Below are 23,612 nucleotides of genomic sequence, written 5' to 3' on the forward strand. Positions count from 1 at the left end.
TTGCTGTTTCCTCCAGTGCTTACAATTCCCTATGGAAGGAGCAGAAGAGACTGAGTGAACTAGCAGATCCTGTGATGTTCCACTTCTCCTGCAATGGCCTTTCCAGAAGTGCCATTTCTTCTGCAAATCCATCCTTAACTGCTCCTTTCTGTAAGTAAGGAGAGTGGTGAGATTCATGGAGAATCAGGTAATTCACTGGGGCACAATGAATAGGTATCAGTGAGTAAAGGAAATGAGGCTGCATATGTTCATCCTTCTCCCTGTCACTTGCTTCACAGAAGTGTCATCGATTTAAGGGTGAAGTGATAAAATTGGAGCATGATTCTCCCCTTCAGACTTCACTTTTCCATAGCAGTGATTGATGAGAATCACATTCCTTCTGCACACAGAGCAGAAGCAGGCAATAGTGCGCTTGCCTGTAGTGCACAGGTACTCCTTCCAACAGAATAGGAATTAACAGCAGATTTGAAACAGCCATGAAACATGGGACTTTTAATCTGTTATTTTGCAGAATTCATCCCTTTCCCCCCTTATTCACTGTAAATAAAGCACGCAAGTCCAAAGGTGCATGGAGTTTACTGTAAAATCTGCATGTTTCTTTGTGATACATCTCTTCTTTCCTCATTGTGAAATCCTGATCAGGAAAGTAGAGGAAATACCCCAGGGAATTATACCATAAGCAGGAGCTACATACTGGTCTGTGAGGTTGACGGATGAGAGGATGGGAAAAGCACGCATATTACATAAAATAGAAAACCAATGAAAGTCAATACTTGAAGTCATATTCTTTTTGAGAGTAGCAGAAAGACTGAAATGGGAAAATTAATATGAAGATGGCGCCCAGAACTCCTCAAAGCTCTATGGACCATACATTTTTCTTTATATCATGATCATAAACTGAAAAGAAAAAAGAAGCCTATATTAGGCAATACATAATTTCCCCAGTACCTCCCATACTTGCAAATGTTTGGTGCAATCAGGTTCTGTGAGTGTCTAAAGCAAGTCTGTAAAACAGTTCATTTCTTCCTTCTGCTGCTTTTCATTACATTTACTGTGGGTCTGAAGTCTAGCAAGAATTAACTTGTTAACAAGAGAACGTGTTCCATTTAATCACCCGGAATACAACTGGCAAATACTGACCTATCTGAGATGAGATGGTGAGAGGTGAGAGAGATGCATAACAATATACTTACATTCTTTGGGAGCATATTCTGGAATTTGGGTCTTCGAGCTGCTGCTGTTTCTTTGTGAGCTGAATAAGGGACAATATAAAGAACTTTCTGAGCTCAAAACAATGCTTTCTGCAACATTACCAAAACCAAAGAAGATAAAAGGAAAACAAAGTTATTAAAACTGGAACCTATAAATACACAAATAACTCTGATAAAAAGGATAATTCAACAACTTTGTCATAAACCACAAGCATAAGGTCTGGCCTTTACAAGCTACCACAGCTACCACTTATGTTGCTAGCCCTATTTCCCAGTGGCTCCTTGTTCTTAGGAATCGGCCCATCTTGAGGTTGAATTTGCTCTGAGTTATCTTTGAGGCTTACTTGGGCATTTGTAGCATACTGGCATCCTAATCCATAACCAAAGCACTGTAAAATTATTTGCTATGTAAGTAAGAAACAGTACTGTTTACAAAAAGAAGCTTGCAGAATAAAATAGGTTGTGAACATGTAAGACTAAAACATCTATTTTGGAGTGTTGCCACAAATTAATTACTGTGTTCACTGCTAATCACACTTATTTTAAATCTTAAACAAAGTAATAAAGTTGGCCCACAAGCAGAAGAAAGGAACATTAAATGTTTATCCAGTGTAATCTTATTGTTTTAACAGTGCAATGCATACTAATTCCTAATTATAAATATACTGCTGATACTTAACGAAGTGTCATCCTGTGACTAATAAAAATGTGTAGCATAGTAGGAAAGAGCACTTTATAACCTGCTAAGTGGCATAAAAAAGTGAAAATGAGTGAGGGCAAAAGAGTGAGACAATAAGGAACATAATAGTTTATACCAGCCAGGTGACTGCTATGACTATTATTAATCTGGTTGCTCATCATCCTCCCATTCCTCCCTTTTGTTCTCAGCATTTTCTTGTTGCCTGCTCAAAAGTTTTGGGCACAACAAGGACTTCTATGTTATCTATTTGTCTCTGTGTGTGGAACTACTGGTCTTGACTGGGGTTTATAAGTCTTTGTACAGTACAAGTAACCAGTGAAATGTAATTAATAAAACCAGCCTGAAAGTAAGAAGCAGGGAGATGGGGACAGACTGGACAGCCTAAAGAAAGAAGACTGTAAGGACTCTCATCTGATGCAGATGTGGTCAGCAGAGGCCCTTCTTTGGAGCACAGTTATTGCTTGCAGGTGCATGGGCTGCTCATGTGTATTGACGTTCTGGCTATGCCACAGCCAATCTGTATGAGAGACAATGGAGGAGAGAAAGACTCCGAGTCCTTGGGAAGTGTAATGGGCTTAAACTGTCAGCTGGGCAAATAAATATGTGGCAAATATTTATTGATGTGACCAAGGCAGAAAACTGATGCTGCTTTGTTTGGTTTTGTATTTTCAGCACTTAATATGTGTAAATGTGTAGTATGTCTTTGATGTATGGTTGTTTCTATATTAAACTGTGAGTAAATGCAGGCATAGTTTGTTTTGGTTTTTTGCCCCAAATGAGTTAAATCTAGGCTCCGTAGACTGTCTATGGAAAAGAGAGAGAAGACAAGAGCCTTGAAGGCTCAATTCAGACCCAGATCTAATATAAGTAGATGGTGCCAGCAGCTAAGAGCCTAATAAGATAAACTCATCCCTTCACCATTTCAAGGTAGTTTAAATTTACATTAATCTTTATGTGTTTCCTAATAATACCCTAAAGCAGAAACCCTACCAACTCTACAGGGAAATTAGAGTTCCCATTACCCTTGCTCCCTGAGATAGTTGAACAGCCTGAACTTCCTTACTGACCTGCTCAGATGTATGCTGGCTGTAGGGCCACATTTGCCTGTGGGTAAAGCTGCCCTAAGTATGTGTTGTAGACTTCTTTGGTGCCCTAGGCACTAAAACGCTCTTAAACACTTTCAGTTACTACCTTCTTGTATTGGTCAGAAACAGGTCTATCCAAGACACCCTCATTAAGCCAGAGGGAATCAGTGTATGCAGAGGAGTTATGACTTTAGATGGCATATTGTAATATGCACTCCAAGCACATCTATGACATTTTGTAAATGATGAATGAAATAATAAATGTGAACAGCCATTATATTGCAAGGTAATTAATTATTTGGGTTTTTACCAGTTAGATATTTATTATAATGATTAGTGGAAGCAAAAAAATATACATTCATGAAACATTACTGTTTTCTAATTAAATTATAATAAGATACAAATTACTGTGATTCATTTTTTATTGCTATAAAACCAAATATGACCTGCTAAAATAATGTTTGCTGGTTTTAAGTGACATTTACATTTATGAGGTTTGTATTTGAAAACCAGTAAGTAATTGTTCCTCTGTTTTCCATAAATTTATAAAGTTACTGAAGTCAATAAAAAGATCCTTACTTCTATATAATCCTATGTATCACAAATACAGATTGTTATAACTCATAGTCGGTACCTCATGTTGGAATTAATACCAGCATGGTAATATAGGTACAACGACCTTGGCATACTAAGAGGGTATTAAAGGTCAAGAGTTTATGCACTTCTTTCAAGCAGAACCTATGAAAAATTCCTGATAAAAATCTATAGTGGATTATGGATGAATTGACACAATGCCACATATCCGGAAATCATCTTTTACAAAGTTGCAGATTATTGAGATAAAAAGAGAGAAAAACAAAATTTTTGAGGCTTTAGTTAAAGAGAGAAAAATCCATTCTTCATAATTATGAAAATATATACATTCCTAATTTCCTAAACTGAGCCCTACACTGTCATCATAAAAAGAACTATAAAGGTGTGAAATAACCCATTTCATCATAGATTACTCTGTTTTTATACTTCCACCTCAGAAGACTTCACTGTTTTTCTTCTGATCTTATTCTGGACTAAATGTGTCCACATATGGAGCTACTCTGGAAAATGCTATAATTTTACATGTTCCTTTTAACCCAAATATCTTCCAAGTGAAGACAAGCCCCAAGGCAAAGACATGGCTTTCCCCCCCGCCATGAATCACAGTGGAAAAGCCTGCAAACCCCACTGGCCAGACTTCCACAAACTCCAGTCTCTCCATCTGCTCACTTAAATGCCCATAGAGAAAGGCTTTTTCACTTCTACTAAATAGTTTGGGGTAAACATCCTGCTTTAGCTCATTCCACAGCAAACTGCTTCCTCAGTGATTTATTCTAAAACCAGGTGTTTAAAATAATCCTAGGGATCTATTTTTCACTAAGAATGAACATGGTCTACAGACCTGCTAAAAACACTTTGTTTCATCATGACACTTGATGTGCCAACTATGAAATTTACCCCAAAAATCCAGTCCTGTTACACTGGACCTCCAAAACCTGAAAGGGAAGCTATGGCCATGTTTGAACATCTGGTGCTTTACATTTGTATCTATTTTTATCTTTTCAAAGAAAAGTGATGGTTCTTGATTTCAGCACTTACAAATCCCATGTGACACACCAGTGTAATGCAGTTGCAAGCTGAATCGAGTCAACTCTTCTGGATGTAGATCTTTCAGAAGGGTCTGGGTACACCAAAATGTGAGAGAGTGTTTCTCCTGTCTGCCCAGGACATCATTCCTTGCATTCCTGTTCCAGCATGCACATGTGTTGCCTCTTAGAGAAGAGATATGAGCGGAAAACTCTGCTCTGTGTTGTATCCCTTTGCTTCCCAGAGTAAGAAACTATGTGGATTAGAGCCCAGTTCCCCCTTGTGTCTATAGTCTGGGAGAAAGGACAAAATACTTGAGTTGAACACAGGTCTAGTACATCCAAATGCATGTGCTGGCTTAGTTAGTGTCTTCTCCAGTGGAGTATGTTCAGTAGATAACGATGGGAAACTGTCTCCACTATCACTAAGACTCCTGGGCTTAAGGACTTCCAAAAATCAGTCGTCTGAAGTGTCTCAGTCCTTATCAATAGCTATATACAACCACTGGTGAACCAGGCACATGGTAGATAGTTTACAGATCGATGTACTTTCGATGGCAAAAAAATCTCATCACTGGCATAGAGATGGCTCCGAGGTTGGATCCAATCACAGACCATTGATTAAAGCCGAATCCAGACAAAGGAATTTCAGGTGAGGACAAGGAAGAGCAAATAGATGAATATGGAGCCATGGTGTGTCATTAGTAATAACAGTGCCCCTCTGACACAGTAGAGTCCTCCAAGAGAAAGGTAATTTTTTCATCTGTAAGAGAATGATGTATCTCAGAAGCTGGTCTGAGACTGGCAAATGAATCCCTGCCAAAACTCAGACTGTCAGAAGTAACATGGTACATTTCACTCACCCTGCCTTCTCCCAGATTAATGAACAGCAAAGGCGTGTGTTTATCCTTTAATAAACACAGTTCTAATTTTCTAATTAGTTCTAATTCTAGTTCTAAATTTTAATTCTGGTTTTTAATTTAATTCCACTAAAATAACAATAACAAATGTGTGCCAAGCATTATTTATGTTAATCAGTATGCTACTGGAAGACAGCTGAGGACTATGCCAACGAGGAGAGTGTAAAAACCTTACCAGTGAGAAAGCCACCAGGATTCATTCTGTTATTAGGAGGGAATTCAATGGGCTTGCAGTGGATTACCTGTGTTGGTAGGATTTTCAGGAAGAGCACCTGTCCATACACCCACTGAATATCCCATGCATCCTATCAGGAGGCAAGTTTCCAGCTTGCATGGCTGCAGAGATAATTTTTGAACACTTTAACTAAAATTGAAAAATCTGTCTGAAACTTACAGCTGCCTGAAACTCAGCGGTATGAACTTTTGTGATCCAATCAATCTGGCCTCAGTTTGTCCAACTACTACTTCATCACAGATTACTTTTGGTAGATAGGAATACGTGAAAGAGAAGACAGACTACAGTGGCCAGTATGAGTGCTGCCAGAAAAGAAAGTCAGAGGAAAGAAGACATAGAGATAGAGGAGTGAAAGAAGGAAGGAAGGAAGGAAAGGAAGGAAGGGAGGAAGGGAGGGAGGGAGGGAGGGAGGGAGGAAGGAAGGAAGGAAGGAAGGGAGGGAGGGAGGGAGGGAGGAAGGAAGGAAGGAAGGAAGGAAGGAAGGAAGGAAGGAAGGAAGGAAGGAAGGAAGGAAGGAAGGAAGGAAGGAAGGAAGGAAGGAAGGAGATCAAGGAAGAAGAAAAGCAGAAGTAGTAATGTGTTGGATGACAGCATACTGTACAAATAACAATAGCTTGGACGATATGTAAAGGAGAGATGTAGCTTTTAACCACCCCTGGCCATGATCTTTCTGCTTTTACTGATGAGTGAGCAGTCCCATGTGACTTGTGGGCAAATGTGAAGTCCAGAGTTCATTCTCTGTCTTGTGAACTGCAGTTTAACAATGCGCTGCAGTCCCTGACCCTGCCGGGAATTCCTGCCATGGGCCCTGCACTTCTCCCACACGTGCTGCAATTCCTCCGGCTCTGCAAAGGCAGGCTGGTAAGGGTGTGAGAGAGACACCACTGGCATCTCAAGTACGCTACTCGTCATCTCTAATTCCCACACCCTTGAGCATGCTCTCCTATTGGGGATCACTCTGAAACTCTCATGCTGTCCTTTCTAAGGGGACCAGGTTTCTGGCTCCTTGCTGTGTCCCTGAAGGATGCAAGGGCTGTCCTCTTCATCGTCTCCTGTGAAGACTTTGATTTCCCCGTCCAACTTCTTCCTGAGGTGCTTTTGCAGCATATGGACTCCAGCTCCCTTCCTCTGATCTTCTGTCCAAAAGGACTTAGTCACCATTTCCTTGTCTCCTCTCATACCCCAAAAGGGTACAGCTTTCCTTATTTTCCTGTCCCAGCATTGTTCCCTCAGAAAGACAGATTTTCTTCTGATCTCCTGTTTTTTCCCCATGTTACAAAATTACAGCCTGGAACTCATTGAACAGAGTATCAGTGTTAGAAATTTAATAAAATTAAAAAAGGGACTGTATAAATATACGTAATTTATATGGACATCAAGCCCACTCAAAGTTATCGAGGTGAACAGCAAAACAAACAAATGAAGCTCATTTCCAAACCAAAGCCCACACAAACCCTCAAGACGTAACAGCTCTGGTGTTTCAGGGTTTAAAGTGATCTCCAACTGGCCGAGATTAGGATGAGACCTAAAGCAGAGGGCAGATAATCCCATATCTGCCTAATACGCATTTTCATGCACCTTCCTCTATCTGTTAAATTTCCAGGGTGGGATACCTGACCAAACAGATTTGCTCTTTTGTCCCACCAATGCTATATCGCTCAGAAGGGATGCTTTGGACTTCTTCTTGGTTATCTCTTCCTGTTTTTTCATGGGATCCTCAAACTCCACGTCCCCCCCACGCCTTCCTCCCCCACCCCTCCCCCTTCCCTCTAATCTCCGCAGGGGTTTCTATATTAGTCGGAGTGGCTGGATAGGTCTCAGCCTCCATCTGGGTGGATTAAATTTAAGTTTATCCTCTTAACTCTGCAACAACTTCCTCGCTGAATCGTCTCCCTAGCGTCACCTTCGCCCCGGCACTACGCTGCCGCTTCAGCCCCGGCCCTCCCAAGGAAACCAGGGAAAAAGGAAGGAATCATGACCCCAAGTGTCAGTGCCGTTGCGCCCTGGGGAGGGGGGCCGCCGGGCTGCGGGCCCGCCGGGCGGGACGGGGCCGAGGACATCCTCTCGCGAGGGGGGAGAGCAGGGAGGGTCCCCCCTAAGGAAGGGGTGTCACACCGCCCCGCGGTGCCCTGGTGGTCCCGGGCGCCCACGCCGCGGGCAGGGCCGGCCGGCCGAGCGGGCACCGACGGCACGGGCCGCCCCGACCCCCCCCCAGGGGCAGCGCCGGGGCCGGGAGCTGCGCGGCGGCGCCCCGGGGGGAGGTGCCGAGCCGTGCCCCGCGCCGCGGCGGCCGCCCCACGGGCGGCGGTAATCCCATCAAGGGCCGGAGCCAGCCTCCTCCCCCCTTCCCTCCCCTCCCGTCCCTCCCTGGCCGCCGCGGGTGCGCGCCCCGCCGCTCCGCTCCGCGCCGGCCCCGCAGCCCCGCTCCCCGCCCGGCTGCCGCTCAGGGGGAACGCGCGGCGGCGACCCTCGCCCGTGGCCACCGGCCACCGGCCCCCGCTTCCCGGCTCGGGCGGCGGCGGGGGAACGCGGCGCACATGGAGGTGCCGGGGCACTGCCGCCGCCGCTGCCTCGCCTCGCTGCTGCTCCTGGCTTCGTGCATCGGGTGCGCGGCGGCGCCGCCGCGGAGGAGCATCCCCCGCCGGCAAGGTAGGGTGAGCGGCGGACCCGGTCGGGGGTCCCGGGGGTGCCCGCTCGGCGCCCGCCCGCGCCCGGCGAAGTTCCGCGCCCCGTTGGAACCGGCGTTGCCGCGGGACGGGGGCACACGCCGGCGGGGCAGTGCCCGACACCGGGAGCGGCTGCCGGCCGTCGCGGGGGTCCGGGCGCTCCCGTGTGAAGTGAACCCGTCCGGGAGCGGCGGGGGCGGTGGGGGTGCCCGCCCCTCCTGCAGGCCCCTGCGCCGCCCGCCCGCCCGCGGCGGGGAGAGGCTGCCTCGGCGGCGGCGGGGAGACGCCCGGGGGGCGCGGGGGTGGCAGAACCCGTCTGCGATCCATTTTCTCTGGCGTTTTACACCCGGTACCGGTGGGTTCGCCCAAGTTACAGACTGGGACCCGGCAGCTGCTGCCGCCGAAAGGCACAACTGTTTGCCGTTTTTCCCTGGAGCCGGGGCCGGTGGTGCGGCGTGAGCAGCCCCGGTGCCGTCAGGGGGTCTCCTGCCGGCAAGGCGGTGCCGTGGCGGTGGCAGTTGTGTGTGCGGTACCGCGTAACGTAAGCACCGAGTAGTAAATGTGACAGAAAAATGGCTAGGGAAGCAATCATTCCATCAAAGAAAGTCGTTGTGCTGTCTCAAGCATGCTGTGGGGTGCTGCAAGGTCCTGCCTCAGGCTCAGCGTCACCTGCAGCCTGCGGGGTTGTGTGTGTGTGTCCGTCCCACGGCGGGCGGGGGGATGCGCACGGTGATCAGGGTGCTGGTTGTATGGTCCTCAGTGGCTCAAAGTTAGAAACCGGGGCTCTGGGCTGCTTTTACAGCCCTTGCGGTCTGCAGTGCATGAAACAGTCAGGTAAAATGTAAACGGCGAGATGGGACACAGCGCGTGGTGAAGTTTGACGTTCTGCACACTTAAAATATGCGGCGTTAAGAGAAGATGCTGATGCCTGAGACCGTCTTAAAGGCTGCGACGATCCTGGAGGCTCTGAGGCCACCACCGATTTTTATCACAGAGTTCACCGGGATGAGTTCAATGGAAAAGATAACAGGTTTAGTAAGTTCTGCCTCAGCTTGCAAAACGTTTCCAGCTTCAGACCCTTTTTTTGCATATATCCCGCAGCGTTACAGGATTTGTACTGTTGCTTTTTACACTCAGTATTGTGCTGCTCTTGTGAGAAGAAAAAACCACAACACAAACCACAAACGCCTGTGCAGTTGGAAACTTAATACTTAAATACAGCCTGAGCTTAAAGCCCATACTGGACAGATGGCTAATTTTACTGGTCTGACCTTGTCTCTTTGGGATCTAGTCCCATGATCCTTGGTTGGCATAATAGCTGCCGTGAAGTACTTCAGGAAATAAGGCAGACAGTAGTTGTGAATGAGATGATTAGTAGCTTGCATTAAAATACTAGGTGTGTGAAGTTGGTGTGAATATTTTTAAAGATTCCTCCGCTCTACTGGAGCACTTGTTTCCCCTAATTGTGGCAGGATGACAGACCTGGGGGAATGTATTTCTGTGCACGTTGGATTAGAACAGTTTACAGCTCAGAAACAAATTGTTTGTGGTATTGTGGAGAAGATTAATTAACACACTAGCATTGTATTTATCTTACTACACATTTTACGTTCATTATTTTATAACTTATTTCAGGTTCAGTGACTGATTCAATCATTCCTTTTCTACTTCTTCGCCAGTTCTATATGGGAGCAATTTTTTCAAAATCTGTGTGAACATTTGAAAATGCACTTGTAGCGAGATTTGAAGAGGTAGATCCCCCAGACAGTTTGTGTGCAGCAGTATATGATTTTAATCCCATCTGCATTCTGCCAAGGGCTATTGGAATTGAGGGCTTCCAAAAATCCCATGGCTGGGTACCCACTGTGAAATGTTGTTAAGACGCTGAGAGCAGGTATAGTTCCAGGTAGCTCACGTCTCTACCTTGTTCTGCAGTGTATCACATGCTGGGAAGCTAAGAGTAGAAAGGAACTATCATTTACTCACACATCCAAAAGTAGTGGGTGAAGAAGAGATAAGATAGTAAAAAGTTAATATTTTTTTTTCTTTCACTTTGCCCTTTTATTAGCAATAGAAATGAGACTTGTACAGGAATTGTAACTGAGGTGATAGCAAGAGGTTATATTGAGAGAGAAATAATAAAACCAGTTCATCTTCAATAACTGGGAGGTCCTGTGGGTCAAAAGAAAAAAGATACTCAAATGCATCTCCATTTTTCCAAGTTTTTCATACAGGGCTCAGCTTACAAAGATCAGTTTTGTCATCCCAAGAAAGCAGCAGAGTGAGAAATTTGTTTGTGACATTAAAAATAAAGTATATAGTAAAATGGCCACAAATGCAACTTAAATTAATCTTCAGGGGAAAAAAAAGCTGTCATGCTCAAATTTGAAACATCCTGATGACTGCTAAACTCATTTGAACATTTATTTACAGTTATATGATACATTTACTAGAGACAAGGAAACGGGATGACAGACGCTTTGGGAAGGGCTTAAAACAAATCCTTAGACACCGTGTGGTGAATAGTGTAGCTGGGAGCCGATTAGACTGGGGTGTGCTGCGGGTTTCACATTGTTTTTTTGCAAAGCCTTCTGCAAAGACTCAGGTTTTCACTGCTTCTGTTTCAATTTTTGGTCAGCCAGTTGAAAGCTGGAGAGCCTAAACCTAGCCCCCAGTGTGTAATAGTGTTGCTAATATAATCACAATGATACTGAATTTTAATCGTTCTATGATTTTAGAGAATTACAGACGAAAGAACCAACCATTTAGCTGATTTCCCATGAATCCTTTTTTTTTTTTTTTTTTTTTTTGAGTATATTATGCTTGCCAACTAATATAAACAAAGAATTGGGCTTGTATTGTATCTATTTCCCAGATGTCCATAACTGTAGACATCACTGGCTTTGTGTGTAAATGCTGGAGAAATCAGACCAGTTAGTGTCTGAAGACTTTACAAGAGTGTAGCACTCAGTATTGGGGCCAGATTTTCGAAAGAGCCCAGATCCCTGGTCAGAACTACAGTAAATGACTTTTTTTTCCAAAGAACTTGGCACTACAATGCTTCAATTCTTCATAAAATCTGGCTATAATAAGAGCTGCTGGATATGGAACACTTGAAACTCTAGCCCTCTTTAGGTATCAACATAGGGCAAACTACCTTGAAAATCAGGTCTGCAGATATGGAAAATATAGCAGTCTTTGGTAAAGAAGGTGCTTATTTGAGTTTTTAAATATTACAGATTTTTTTTGAAAAAATAGAGTGAATTGTAATTCACTGTTGTAATAAATCCCACATGTAAAGCATGCAAGGGTGAGGTTGATCTGCTGCTGAACATGAACTGTCTGGGCAAAGGAATGAGTTTAAAGCCGAATGATTCCTAATGTAAGGGCTGCAGAGCTGGCAGTGGTGCATGTCTGTGAGCTAAAACTAATAAAGAAGATGTGAATAATTTATTTGGGGAAATATTAATATCATCCTTTTGTTGTTTCTGACATAGGCCAAAAGGCAGGCTATCAGATGACAGTGTTTGATGCCTTCTACACGAATAAAACCAACCAAGCACTAATTATATACATATTTGTTGTTGTTTATCGCATTTGGGAAGAAGCTGTGTCACAATGTTGTGTGACATTTTCGTTTTTATTTGACTTGCTGTCATACCTCTGGGGTCTCTACTCGGGTAAATCTGCTAGTGATGACGAATACCATTGCCACCTTGCACAGGTATGAGCATTCCCCCAGTACCCTCCAGGGCAGCGGTGGGAACGCACTGAGGTTTTTCACTTAGCATGTCACTGTTAATCACTCATTTTGAAGTATATTTTATGATTTTAATTAGTCTTACTCACAGCAAAACATGTTGGGTCCTTTCCATCCTATCTTCCTCTGTAAAAGAAAACTTTTGATGTATATTTCTCTTGGGCACCATTTTGCCAGTGCCACTTCTAAAACTACTGTAGACTTCCACCAGTGTTCAGAAAGGTAAAATTAGACAAGACATTTTTAAGAAGCGGTGGAATTATACCTATACCAGATACTGGGGTTCCCAGTGATGCTTTGGAGAAGAGGGGTTGTTTTGGAGTTAGGGAAGTAGAGTGAGCCTTGGGAAACCTTTCTATCCTGAGGCTGTCACAGACTTGTTTTGAGGGTTTGTCAGTCATTCCCAGGCCAGATTTTCAGTTTTTGAAATGGGGTTAGAGTGCTTTTGTGCTTTTATCCTTTTCCAACGATGCCACATTAGACAACAAAAGGACTTCTGTAGGGTGCTCAGTCAAGGCTGCTAGGCATTACCTTAGTAGTAATACATAGGTGAGGATGCTTCCATATCTTCCAGCATGCCTTGCAGAAGAAAACACCCTCTCTTTCTCTGGCAGATACACAGTGACACTGGACTAGGCTACAGCAGACACACAGTGACACTGGACTAAGCTACAGCACTGTGTAGAGTGTACAGGTCCTTAGGAGTGAGCACATCTGATGATCAGATTTACCTTCTTAAACTTAGTGGTAGGGATTCTGAGTGTCGGTCACCCAAAAGACATCCTGAGGTGCAGGAGAGTAACCTGGTGTCTTAAAATGGAAGATATCTGTGCGTAACTTCTCTTCAGTGCCCTATAAACTCATTAGCTGAGAGTGTTCTTAGGAGTTTCCCATTCCTCAGGTCATGGTTATATTGGGGCTCAACCTTATACCTGATTCTGTTTATATCCCTTTAATGTGGTCTGAAAATAAAATTAAAAAATAAAATAAACAAAAAGAAAAGGTGAATAACATTGTTACTTTGTGATGGAGGCTCAAAACAAGACTGATAGGAACGTTCCACAGCTTTTCCACCACAAGGAAGTGAAACACCAAAATAATGGTTATAGAAAGGTTTTCTCCTATTAAAAAGGTACTAAAATATATCAAAGATGCCTGTAATCTGAGTAAATTACCATGAAGAGGTCTCTGCAGACTTTATTATTTCATGTATTAAGGAGTGTACTGTTTGGTGCCATATCTATCAGTGAATGTGCAACAGTGGTCTGTGATCATGCTAATATAAATTTTCTAAACCACAGACACACAGGAGACTGTGTTAGCTATGTGATCTTAAATAAAATTTCCAATATCTCTGTGCAAACAAATTGTCTATCTAAAAGATCCCACAAACCAAACCCCAAACCTGTTTTTCATAATTCCAACCGAAACAAAATACTTTTGGGTAAGAAGAGGCAAGATTTGATTTCCTTTTATGTTTTAGTTTTAGTGAAGATGCTTACACATGATAACCAAATTAGTTGCTTCATATAACATGAACATCCAAACCACAGCAAAAGGTGAACTTTACTCTTTCAGACTTTTCAGTGTTGCTGAGCTGAGGACAAACACAGCGAAATTCAGCTTTGAGAGTAACTGCTTCAGGAGGACATAAGCCACCGAAAATGGGAGGCTTAGGGGGAAGCTCCATTACAACCAGGTAACTAACTCAAACCTAGGTGATGATACACTGTGTGGTGATCCATAAAACTCTACAGGTGAGCGGTGTATAGTGTGACATGCACCAGTTCTTCTACCAAGGATATGCAGCGTAACTACATCCAGGAGTAAGAACTACTCATGAGGAAAGCTTCTCAGGATATTGGCCTCCAATGAAAGAGAAATCCATGCAATATTGGTCCAGGGAGCCTTTTATTCAAAAGCGAGAGGATAGCTATGGGGCCACGGGAGAAACTCTTTCTTCCATTAGTGCCTTGCTGGCCATGTCGTTGGATAGTCAGAATGCACTGGCTTTGTTTTCTTAAAAAAGATCTTTCATTCAGGCATTGCCAAAAGTTACCCAGGATGATTTTTAGAGCTAGAAGAGATTAGCCACGTGCAAGTGCTAACACATTCTTCACCTGGCTTTCTGGGTGTGTCACCAAGTGGTGATAGGGTATCTCCATTTACGTATATTAACCTTATAGTTAATAAACACTTTTTCTAAAACAGTGCAGATAGCAGTCCCTTAAGAGCAGTCCTTCCGAGAAGCGGACCATGAGCAGTTCTGAGTATCCCCGTGTCCTCAGAGGATAGTCAGACTGGTGTAGCTCAACAGAAAGGTATCGTAGGCTAGAGGAATCCCGAACCAGATTATTATTCACATCTCTCTCGATTTTTAAAGTAATTTAAAATTGCTGGCACCTGTGAAAATGGTGGTGCAGTCAAATATCAACACCTGTGTACATTTGGAACTTGCAAGTTGAATCGTCTTTCTAAAATGAGGGGAAATGAGCATCTTATGATTTGTGAGCATGGTGCTTTCAAATACAGAAATCATTCCAATTCTTTTGATGTGTCAGAAGCATTACTGCACATACAAAGTTTTAAACCAAGACTGGCTTGTGTTGCTGAGCTCAAAAATCTGAACAAAATCCTAAGGGCAAAGATTATAGAGAACTTTTCTCAAGTTAAAGCCTTTCATGCACAAGACATTTCAACTAGAAGATAATTTTAGGAAAAAAACATCAACAAAACCCCTTAAGCTGCAAATGATGGAACATGAATGTCTAGGACCAAAACTTTTGTGGTTCAGTTAGAAACAGCAGAAGCTAGAACTTGTTACTTGGAGCAGAAATGTGAGCTCTGTTTCATATTCTGCTTTCTGGATAGTCACAGGAGAATGCAACATGTTTCTAAAAATAAGCAGGCTTTTTATGATGACTGTTTACAGAGATAGTCACATTGCAGCTGGTACTCCAGCCATGAACAGGGACCAAAGTTCTGCTGGCATTTTTAGTTCTCCTTCCCATTTCATGACAGTCACATTCCTACATGAACCTGTTGTGTGCAGGTTGCTGCTGTTCTCATCGCAATTGAACAGCCATAATGGCAGCACTGTGGTATGGTGAACTATGCAGTCAAGACTTACAGCTGCCTCCATATATGTGCTAAAGGACTTAGAAGGCAGAGATGAGAGTGTTCAAGCCATTTACCTCTGTGGAGTCATAAGATGAAGTAATCGTAGAGAGGCTGGTAGAAGAAACCTGCAGAACATAAGGGGTTCTTCCAGTCACTTCTGGACGAAGGACTAGACAACACCTAAAATGGGCAGAAAGGGGTAAGAACGAGCCATGTGAACAGTCTGATGCCAAGAGAAGGATGTGGCTTGCACGGTGAGGCAGCCCTGGTAGGGGCTGGGGCCAAAGGGTCGGACTCTGTGGGCTGCAGAAGCCACTGTGCTGGCGGAGCAGGGAATGCTCTGAGAGGGTTAGGGAGTGTTAGATACTAGCTTTGTGGACATCATAGCTGTGTCTGGGTCATTCACTGTTTGTTCCCTTATGTATTTAGTCTTTATGCCGAGATATATTTCCGTGTCTCATTGTTTCTTGCAGCAAAGAAAGTTTTCGTCCCTCCCAGTCGTTCTCCTAGCTTTCACATCCCACTGCTGGTTACTGGCGCTTTGGATACACAGCCATTTCCCGCACTAAATCCATGCAAGGATTCAGGTTTAAAAAAACCGGTCTATTTCAGTCACTTAGTAGAGACAAAGAATTTCCTCTGTGTTTTTTTTACTGATACTGCTGGTGAATGGAGAGACTTGCTGACTGCAGAAGGTAGTGAAATTATCCCATTTCTTATGGAAGGAACTGAATCAGAGGAGAATTTCCTGCTCCGTGAGAAGATGCCAGACATCCTCCCTGACACGGCCTTCAGCAGCCCTTAATAGTATCACAGTTGCAGTGGAACTGGTTTCTCCAGTCAGCTTGGGATGGCTGCACTGCTGCGGTGCTGGTGGGGTGCTGGTGGACGTGCCCTTGCAGAGGAAAGGCCAGCAATGTCCTGGGATGCAGCAGCAGGAGGAGTGTTGCCAGCGGGTGGAGGGAGGTGATTCTTCCTCTCTCCTGAGCACTGGTGAGACAGATCTACTGTATTGGGTCCACTTCTGGGCTGCCCAGTACAAGAAGAGACATGGACATACTGAAATGAGTCCAGCAAAGGGTTACAAAGGTGATTGAAGGACTGGAGCATCTCTGGTATGGGGAGAGGCTGAGAGGAACAGTTCAGCCTGGAGAGTAAAAGAGTCAGGGGGATCTTACCAATGTATCAATAACTATCTGGTAGGTCGAGTCATGAAGATGGAACCAGGCTCTTCTCAGTGGTGCACTGTGACAGAACTGGAGGCAATGGTTTCAAACTGGAAGCAGGAAATTCCATTTAAATGTAAGAAAAAACTTTTTTGCTGTGAGGGTGACTGAGCAACCTTTTGCATTTAGCTTGCTTTTAGCTCTCCTCCATCCTGTCGTGGACTGGACAAAGCAGCAACTGGACCAACTGCTCTGCTGGCTACAGAGAAGCGTGTGTTTGCTCTAGCCATGATCAACGCAAAGATGTTCGACAGGCGGTCGCTGCCATTTGACGTGGTGTAGCTATATGAGGCCTGTGCTGAAGCCTTGGAGATAAGCAACCCACGTGTTTATTTTTGTCCTACTGAGGCTTGACCAGATCGTTTGTGTCCACCAATAATGAGTTCCAAAGCAATTACTTAGGACTTGTAGGGATTGTGAGAACCCAGGATGCTGTGCGTCCCATCCTCACTCTGCACGTTTGTTGCTTGTCACATGATCAGCTTTGTCCTCTTTATACTGTAATCTTTTTGTGTGTGTGTCCCCATAATACATGTGTGATTGTTGGGTTTTTCTGTCTCACCACTTTTCCCGAAGATCCCCTTGAATTTTGTTTCTTGTACCAAGTAAACTGTTTCTTCAAGAGCTGTTTTGTATTGTACGTTAGTGAAACAGAAATTTGTAGTAGATAAAGCAAGGAGATTAAGAGACATCAAGGACAACATTTTTCAAATACCGTGAACGATTTTGCCATGGTTCCCATTGAAGATGATAAGCTTTGAATAGTGAACACACGGAAATTATACTCGTGTTGACTGATGTGAAAAGAAATTTTCAAGTTATTTATTGGGTATTGTAAGAGTTTAAGTGGCCTTTTTATTTATATATCTATTTTATCTATATAATGAAGTTGTATTTTTTGATAATAAACACAAAGTCTTTCATATGTGGTTCTCTTATGTATTTTAACCATGTTGTAAATGCTCAGAAAATATACCAGGCTTTTATCCTTATTTTTATAATTTCATTTCAGAACAGTAATAGCCTGCTTAGCAGAGTTTATTTTCACCAGCAATGCTTAAGACCCAGTTAAGAACTTGAAGCACTGTGTGGTCAACTTTGTTAAGGCTTTTCTGTTTCTGCTTCTGATACTGTTTGGAGTGCCATGTTTTCTGCAGCTCCTCCAAGGTTCATGCTTCATAGCACCTCAGATGTGTAACCCATGAATGAAAAGAGAACAGCCTTTTTTATTTTGGTGAAGGTGGGTTAAATTCTCTTAGACTGGTGCATGAGGGGATGGAGCAGCCCTGAGGTAGGAAGGCGGAGGGAAATGCTTGAAGGGAGAGGGATGGAGGAGTGGGGAGGTGGCAGGGCACGAGAAGGTGTGAGACCTTGCCCTTGCCACTGGCAGTGAGCTGCCCCTTTTTCTCAGCGGTATGAGGAAACTGCCCCTCTGGATGACACAGCTTTCCTTGTGTGCAGCGTTTCCCGTGTGGCTAACAGGGTCTGTCTCACCTGGGCAGCAGGTGCAAACCCACTGGGGTGCCCAGCTGGAAAGCCACAGCTGCGGGCTGCTGCTGCCCGTCAGCTGTGTGGCTTTTTGACCAATTGCTGTTCCCAGTGTCATCCCAGTATAGAAAACTGTGGAAGGAGACAGGGTCTGAATGTAATGCCAAAGGATGCTATCAGCATGCTGGTTCTTACCCAGCCTGTCCTACTGATTGTTAAAGTCTGTGGCACAGACATGCTATCATGCTGTTGCTTGATTTCAGCTACTTTCTAAGACTCAACTTAAAGCTCCGAGCTACTTTTTAAAAAAATTTATTTGAAAACTCATAAAGCAGCTGGTAAGAGGTCAGGCAGTGTCAGGGCAGGCAGGGCCCTGGCAGCAGGCAGGACTAGCTGCAGCTTGCCAGCTGCTGGACACATCTGCAAGGACAAGGCAGCTCTAAGCCCCCAAAATCGCAAGCCAGGAAAAATGTTGAGCTTTGCATTCAAGCAGCCTGTAGGCTGAAGCAGGGAGAGATGACCCTCAGGGCTTCCCTTCGCTGGGAATAGGGACCTGGCTGTCACCTCTCTCTGCCAGACCAAGGTGCTGTGGCGATGTCAGGAGTCGGGGCAGCCATGCCCCAGTGCTGGGGCTTGGACAGCTGCAGCACAAGCCCGGTTTTGGAGGTGTGAGAGCTAGATTTTGGCTTAGGCATCCAGGAATGCACATGAGGTGATGCAGGTGGAGCGCCATGGTGGGGCTTATTACAGGCATCTATACTGCATTTATATTGGAAGTGGAAAGCTCTCCCATTAGTAGAAATTTTTCACCAAGTTATCTCAGATGCAGTTATGCACCTGTGTTAGACAGACTGGCCCCTGATCGACCAGTAATTATTAAAACACAAGACTGTAAGGGTTATCCAGAGATTTCCCTCTCTGTTCCTCTTGACAGAGGCAGGACAGGTATAAACTAGGCCTTTGCTCAGAGATAATGGTGTCTCCTGCTTTTAATAACCTTCAGCACCAGGAATTCCCCCAAAGCGGTTCCGGTGTGTAGCCATCCAAAGCCAGAAGATTTTTTTTTCTATATGTAGCTTTTAAAAAAAATATTTAAAAAATCAGTGTCTGCTTTTCCTTCACACACCTGGAAGTCACTGTGCATTGCACAGAGCTGCCCTCCTCTCCCTTTGCCCACAGTTGGAGCCTTCCTGGGAGCAGAGCCTTGCTCCAGGCAGGAGCACGGGGAGGGGAGCGTGGCTTCTGGCCTCTGCCCTTCTCTTCCGTGATCTGCAGAGCCAAGGCAAAGCAGGAAAAGCCGTGACAGAGTTGCCACTGACATTGTGCCTCTTCGTTTCTAATGGGATTCATGGTGTTGCACTGTAGCTTAAGTTCTGAGCTTTGCCTTCTTCATTCCTCTTCCTTGGGTTATAAATACCGCAATGACGGTCACCTCAGATGTACCTGGGGAAGATAACAGATGCTATATACTGCAGCAGAAAAACATCACGTGGGTCCAAGCCTGCTATTATTATAGTGTTGAATGGTTTTGTTCATCGTTTTTATTACAGTATTTTTAAAGGACTAACTGAGGTTGAGTTCATCTCTCCAAAGGTTTGTGCACCGCGATCTAGGTCAAAACCTGTGACACCTCTTCATGGCCAATAATATTACTTGTGGTCTGTGCACCAGTGCTCATTGTGGCAGTGCGCAGGTGATCCAGTGGATTTCCCCTGTGTGGCAGTGGTAGATGACTCGTTCAGAGCAATGACTATCAAGATTTCTCCATTTTGATGTTTTCCATCTTGTTGTTGCTACTTAGGGTGCAGGACAAGGAGAGACTGGCTGAGATTTTCCAGTGTCAGGTCATCGTCATAGTTGTGGTGGCTGGGAGATTCTTGCTGTCTTACATACCACCGCTGGGCAGTGGGGGCTGGAAAATACTTCAAAGAGATTAAAAGATGGCACATTTTTTTCATTTAGGATTTCCTGACCTTTTCCGGTTTGTCATGCTGTCTTCATTCCACTGCAGTGTTTGCATAACCTCGTTCAGAACAAAAAGAAACAAGAAGAGGCTCTGTTGCTGTTTATTGTTTTACAAATGAGAATGTCACCATTTTTTCAGTGAAAGAGTGAATGGGCCATAATATACTTTGTTTCACCTCTAGGAATGGATAGACTTTTTTCTTGAAATAAAGTTGCATACATAATAAAGTTGCATAATGTTTGAAACAAAAGAAATTCAAAGGAATTTATCTTTCTGGAAACTGTTTGTTGGTTTTCTTTTTTTTTTTGTTTGTTAGTTTATTTTCTGAAAACTTGCATTTAGAATTAGTTTGAATTGTCTTCCATGAGGTTTTTTATTCCTGTTTCCTTATATTGTGACGTGTTAGTAGTGACAACCAGCATTTCATCAATAAACTTCTGTTGTTTCATGGGACACAAACAGGAGACACATCAGCCTTGAAAATAAGGAGTCACTCAGTCGGTACCACTTAGGTGTTACCTACAGAGATTAAAAAGTAAAATAATGAAATGGTTATCTCATTTCATTAGCTTATGCCCTATCATTAATAGTAGTACAGAATATGTAGTATAAAAATTTTAATTTTTCAAGCCACGAACTAGTAAAGATGAGATGAAGAATCTGTTTTCCCCTAAATGAACTACCATATTATTACATGTGGATTATATCAGTGAATTATTTATATATTATTTCAGGACTTGAAAGTACCTGTAGCTACCTACATGCCCTGAAACAGCATATACTTCCAAAAAGGAAAGAGAAGATAATATAGAAAATATAATTAAAATTCTAAAAGAACATGGTCCAGCCCCAACCCTTTCAGATATTCCATTAATGAATATTTTAAAATACTCTGTTTTCAGTACTATTTTAATCAATTTTAAAATGTAAATACTTTTCGAAATTTCCCCTAAAGTAGTAGTATCAGCTGTGACGAGCTTTATCTAACTCGTCCAAAACACTTCGGATATGAAACTTGTGAACACAAGAAATGTATTTGTTTTGAATGGGGGTGGTAGTGGTGGTGGTGGTTGTATTCCCCACCCCCCCCACCCCCCCCCCCCCGCCCCAACTATTCATCACTGTAGAAAGATTTTGGGGTCACTTCATAACTAGAAGGAAGGAGGAACTTGCCTGTGTCTGCCTGAGCAGTTTTCTTGCAGAAGCTGGAGGAAAGCATCCAGCCAAAGTGGTTGCTTCTGAGCTGTGCATGAGGCCAGCATAGTTAAGCTGGCTGGGGGCAGTGGGTAGATTAATTTGAAGTGTTCCTATGAAGTACCCAAGCCAACTCTGCTTAGAAATGCAAGGGTAGACATGGAAGTGACGTATCTGCTGTTGAACTCAGTGATGCCAAGGAACACCACAAGGCACTGGTATGTCGAGGCACTGGTGTGTCGTTGACTGGCCTAGGCTGGGAACTGTTCCCTGAAGGCACTTTGCCTGTGGCCACCCTGATGGTAGCCTGTGGTTGTGTAATTCATGAGCAGAGGCTGTTGTATGTGGCAGTGGGAACCACAACGGGAACGACACTTGTATTGATGGGATAAATTTTTTCACCATTTTTAATTTGAGCTGCTTTTGTGAAGCAAAAATTTAAATAATGGTAGTTATTGTAGAATGGTAAAATTAACTCCATCTTAGGGGGAGGGCTCACATATTCTTCAGCTCAATTCTTGTTTGGTGACTTCTTCTCTGGTTCAGTTTTTGCATATTTTTAGAAGTACAGAACCAAAGAGATCTATAAACAAGGAACAAAATAGCTGTAAACATAAAAGTAAATACAATGTTATCAGCTCAACATTGTTTATCTACAGCTGAATCCTCATTAACTTCTTGTATTTGATACACTTTATACGATGTCTAGTCATAATATGTGCAAGAGTGCTCCCCCTTGATTAATTGTTTCTTTGCATGGGACCAAAGTCATTGCTTCCCTTATCAGTTTCATTAAAGCATTTTGGCCAATATCATACTTTTTGTGCCTAACAGGCCAGAAGGAGAATGACTGTGTTTGTACAAAATGCATTTAACTTTTTAAAAAATATAAATTGGTTCCTTGTTCTTTATGATCAGAGCTAATCTCCGTGCCTTCTTAGGTATTGACCAGATCCAATAGCAGAGGATGCTTGCAGGTGGGATCATCACTGAGACAGATCTTCAGCGTATGTACGAGTAGTAGATACATTGCACCTCTCATGTGTGCTCCTTCCCATCCAGCAGGCTGCAGAAGGGAATAGGCTCTGTTAGGATTTTGCACTGTGCGTGGTACAACCAGACTGACAGAGATTTCTTGCTGAATTTTGAGAAGAAAGGTATTTCTGACCTGAATTGTAGGAGGAACTACCAATACCAAAAGAGTTTTACCCTTGAAAACTATTTTTATTTTTTATAGTCTAATCATGACCTCTGACATAAAGATGTAAATGTTTAGACCAGTTTTAGTATCCATTCTTAGTGTGCCTAATACATGATCTGTAAAATCTTGCAGAATACCTCAAGTGCACATTTATCTCAAAATAATTTGTTAGTAAGACAGCGGTATGTATTGCAACAGTTGTGATCAGCTGACAAACTGCTTTGATGTAGTGTTGCAGCATGACTGTTTCATTGCCCTGACATCAGCTTGTCCATGGCATAAACTTTTCTGTGTCATATAGTGCAGCCACTTTGTCATGGTTGCAAAGGGAAAGTCCTGTCCAAAAATGGACATTTTATACTTTCTGCCGGGTTGTGTGAAATTTGGACTCTGGTGTTCAGAAGTGACTCTGAATCCCTATATGCACATCAATAAGCTGCACGGTCAGGGAGTGGTGGCTGCAGAGGACTGTGGGGACTACCACACTGCAGGAGATGCTCGTCTCTGCCTTGCCTTCTGTCCTCCCCAAGAAATAGCTCTGTGCATGGGGCAGGGCTAGCCCAGGTTTTCTTTTTCCTCTCGGCTCCCAGTTTAACCGGGAGGCAGCACGGTCCACGGCAGGGTGAGTGTGGTAGTGTGGTGTTCCTACTTGTTGCACCATTCTGTCACAGGGAGGGCAGGACACAGCGGTGCAATGAGCAGGTCCTGCACACTCATTAAACCATCGTTTGACCAGTGAGCGTCATCTGAAGCTGCTCGCAAAGGCAGTGCTAGGTGCCCATGGTGCTGACACCTATTTCCCAGGCATGCCTCCTGCCACCATCTCTGTTACATTAAGGGAATTCCCTGACTTCTAAGGAGAATTCAGCAAGGAGGATGGACATACAGACCTTTCCAGCTCCTTGCTCTCATTTTCCCTGGCTTAAGTTTCTGTTTACTCCTCCGGTGACAGTTTATAGGCCAGTGTAACTGAGGTCAGTATTGGGCTCTCTGTGTCTTTTTCATCATCTGCAGACTGGAGATACTATTTTTTGGTAGGTCTGCATGAGTAATTCATGGTGTGGCCCCTTATTAAACAGATGTTGCCTCTCTGTTGGCAGATAGTCTGTACATGGATTGCATTCTTTTCAAATCTATTTGTTGCTCCAAATTATTCACCAAATACTTTCTGTAAATAATTTTATTGGCTTATAGTGCATTCACAACATGAATTTGAAGCTT

At 43.6% G+C, this 23,612-nt stretch overlaps 1 protein-coding gene across 2 annotated transcripts in view; it reads left to right on the forward strand.

Annotated features, from left to right (window-relative positions):
• Positions 1–7,829: 7,829 nt before the first annotated feature.
• Positions 7,830–23,612, forward strand: part of EGFLAM (EGF like, fibronectin type III and laminin G domains) — a 78,581-nt gene continuing 62,798 nt past the window's right edge. The window contains exon 1 of one of the 2 annotated variants that reach the window (XM_055699429.1): positions 7,830–8,419. In XM_055699429.1, the coding sequence (XP_055555404.1) occupies positions 8,308–8,419 (112 nt within the window). In that variant the 5' untranslated portion in view covers positions 7,830–8,307. The remainder of the gene's footprint in view (positions 8,420–23,612) is intronic. The other variant, XM_055699431.1, reaches the window with a different exon arrangement.

Source organism: Falco cherrug, chromosome Z, assembly GCF_023634085.1.
Source record: "Falco cherrug isolate bFalChe1 chromosome Z, bFalChe1.pri, whole genome shotgun sequence".
Taxonomy (NCBI): Eukaryota; Metazoa; Chordata; class Aves; order Falconiformes; family Falconidae; genus Falco; species Falco cherrug.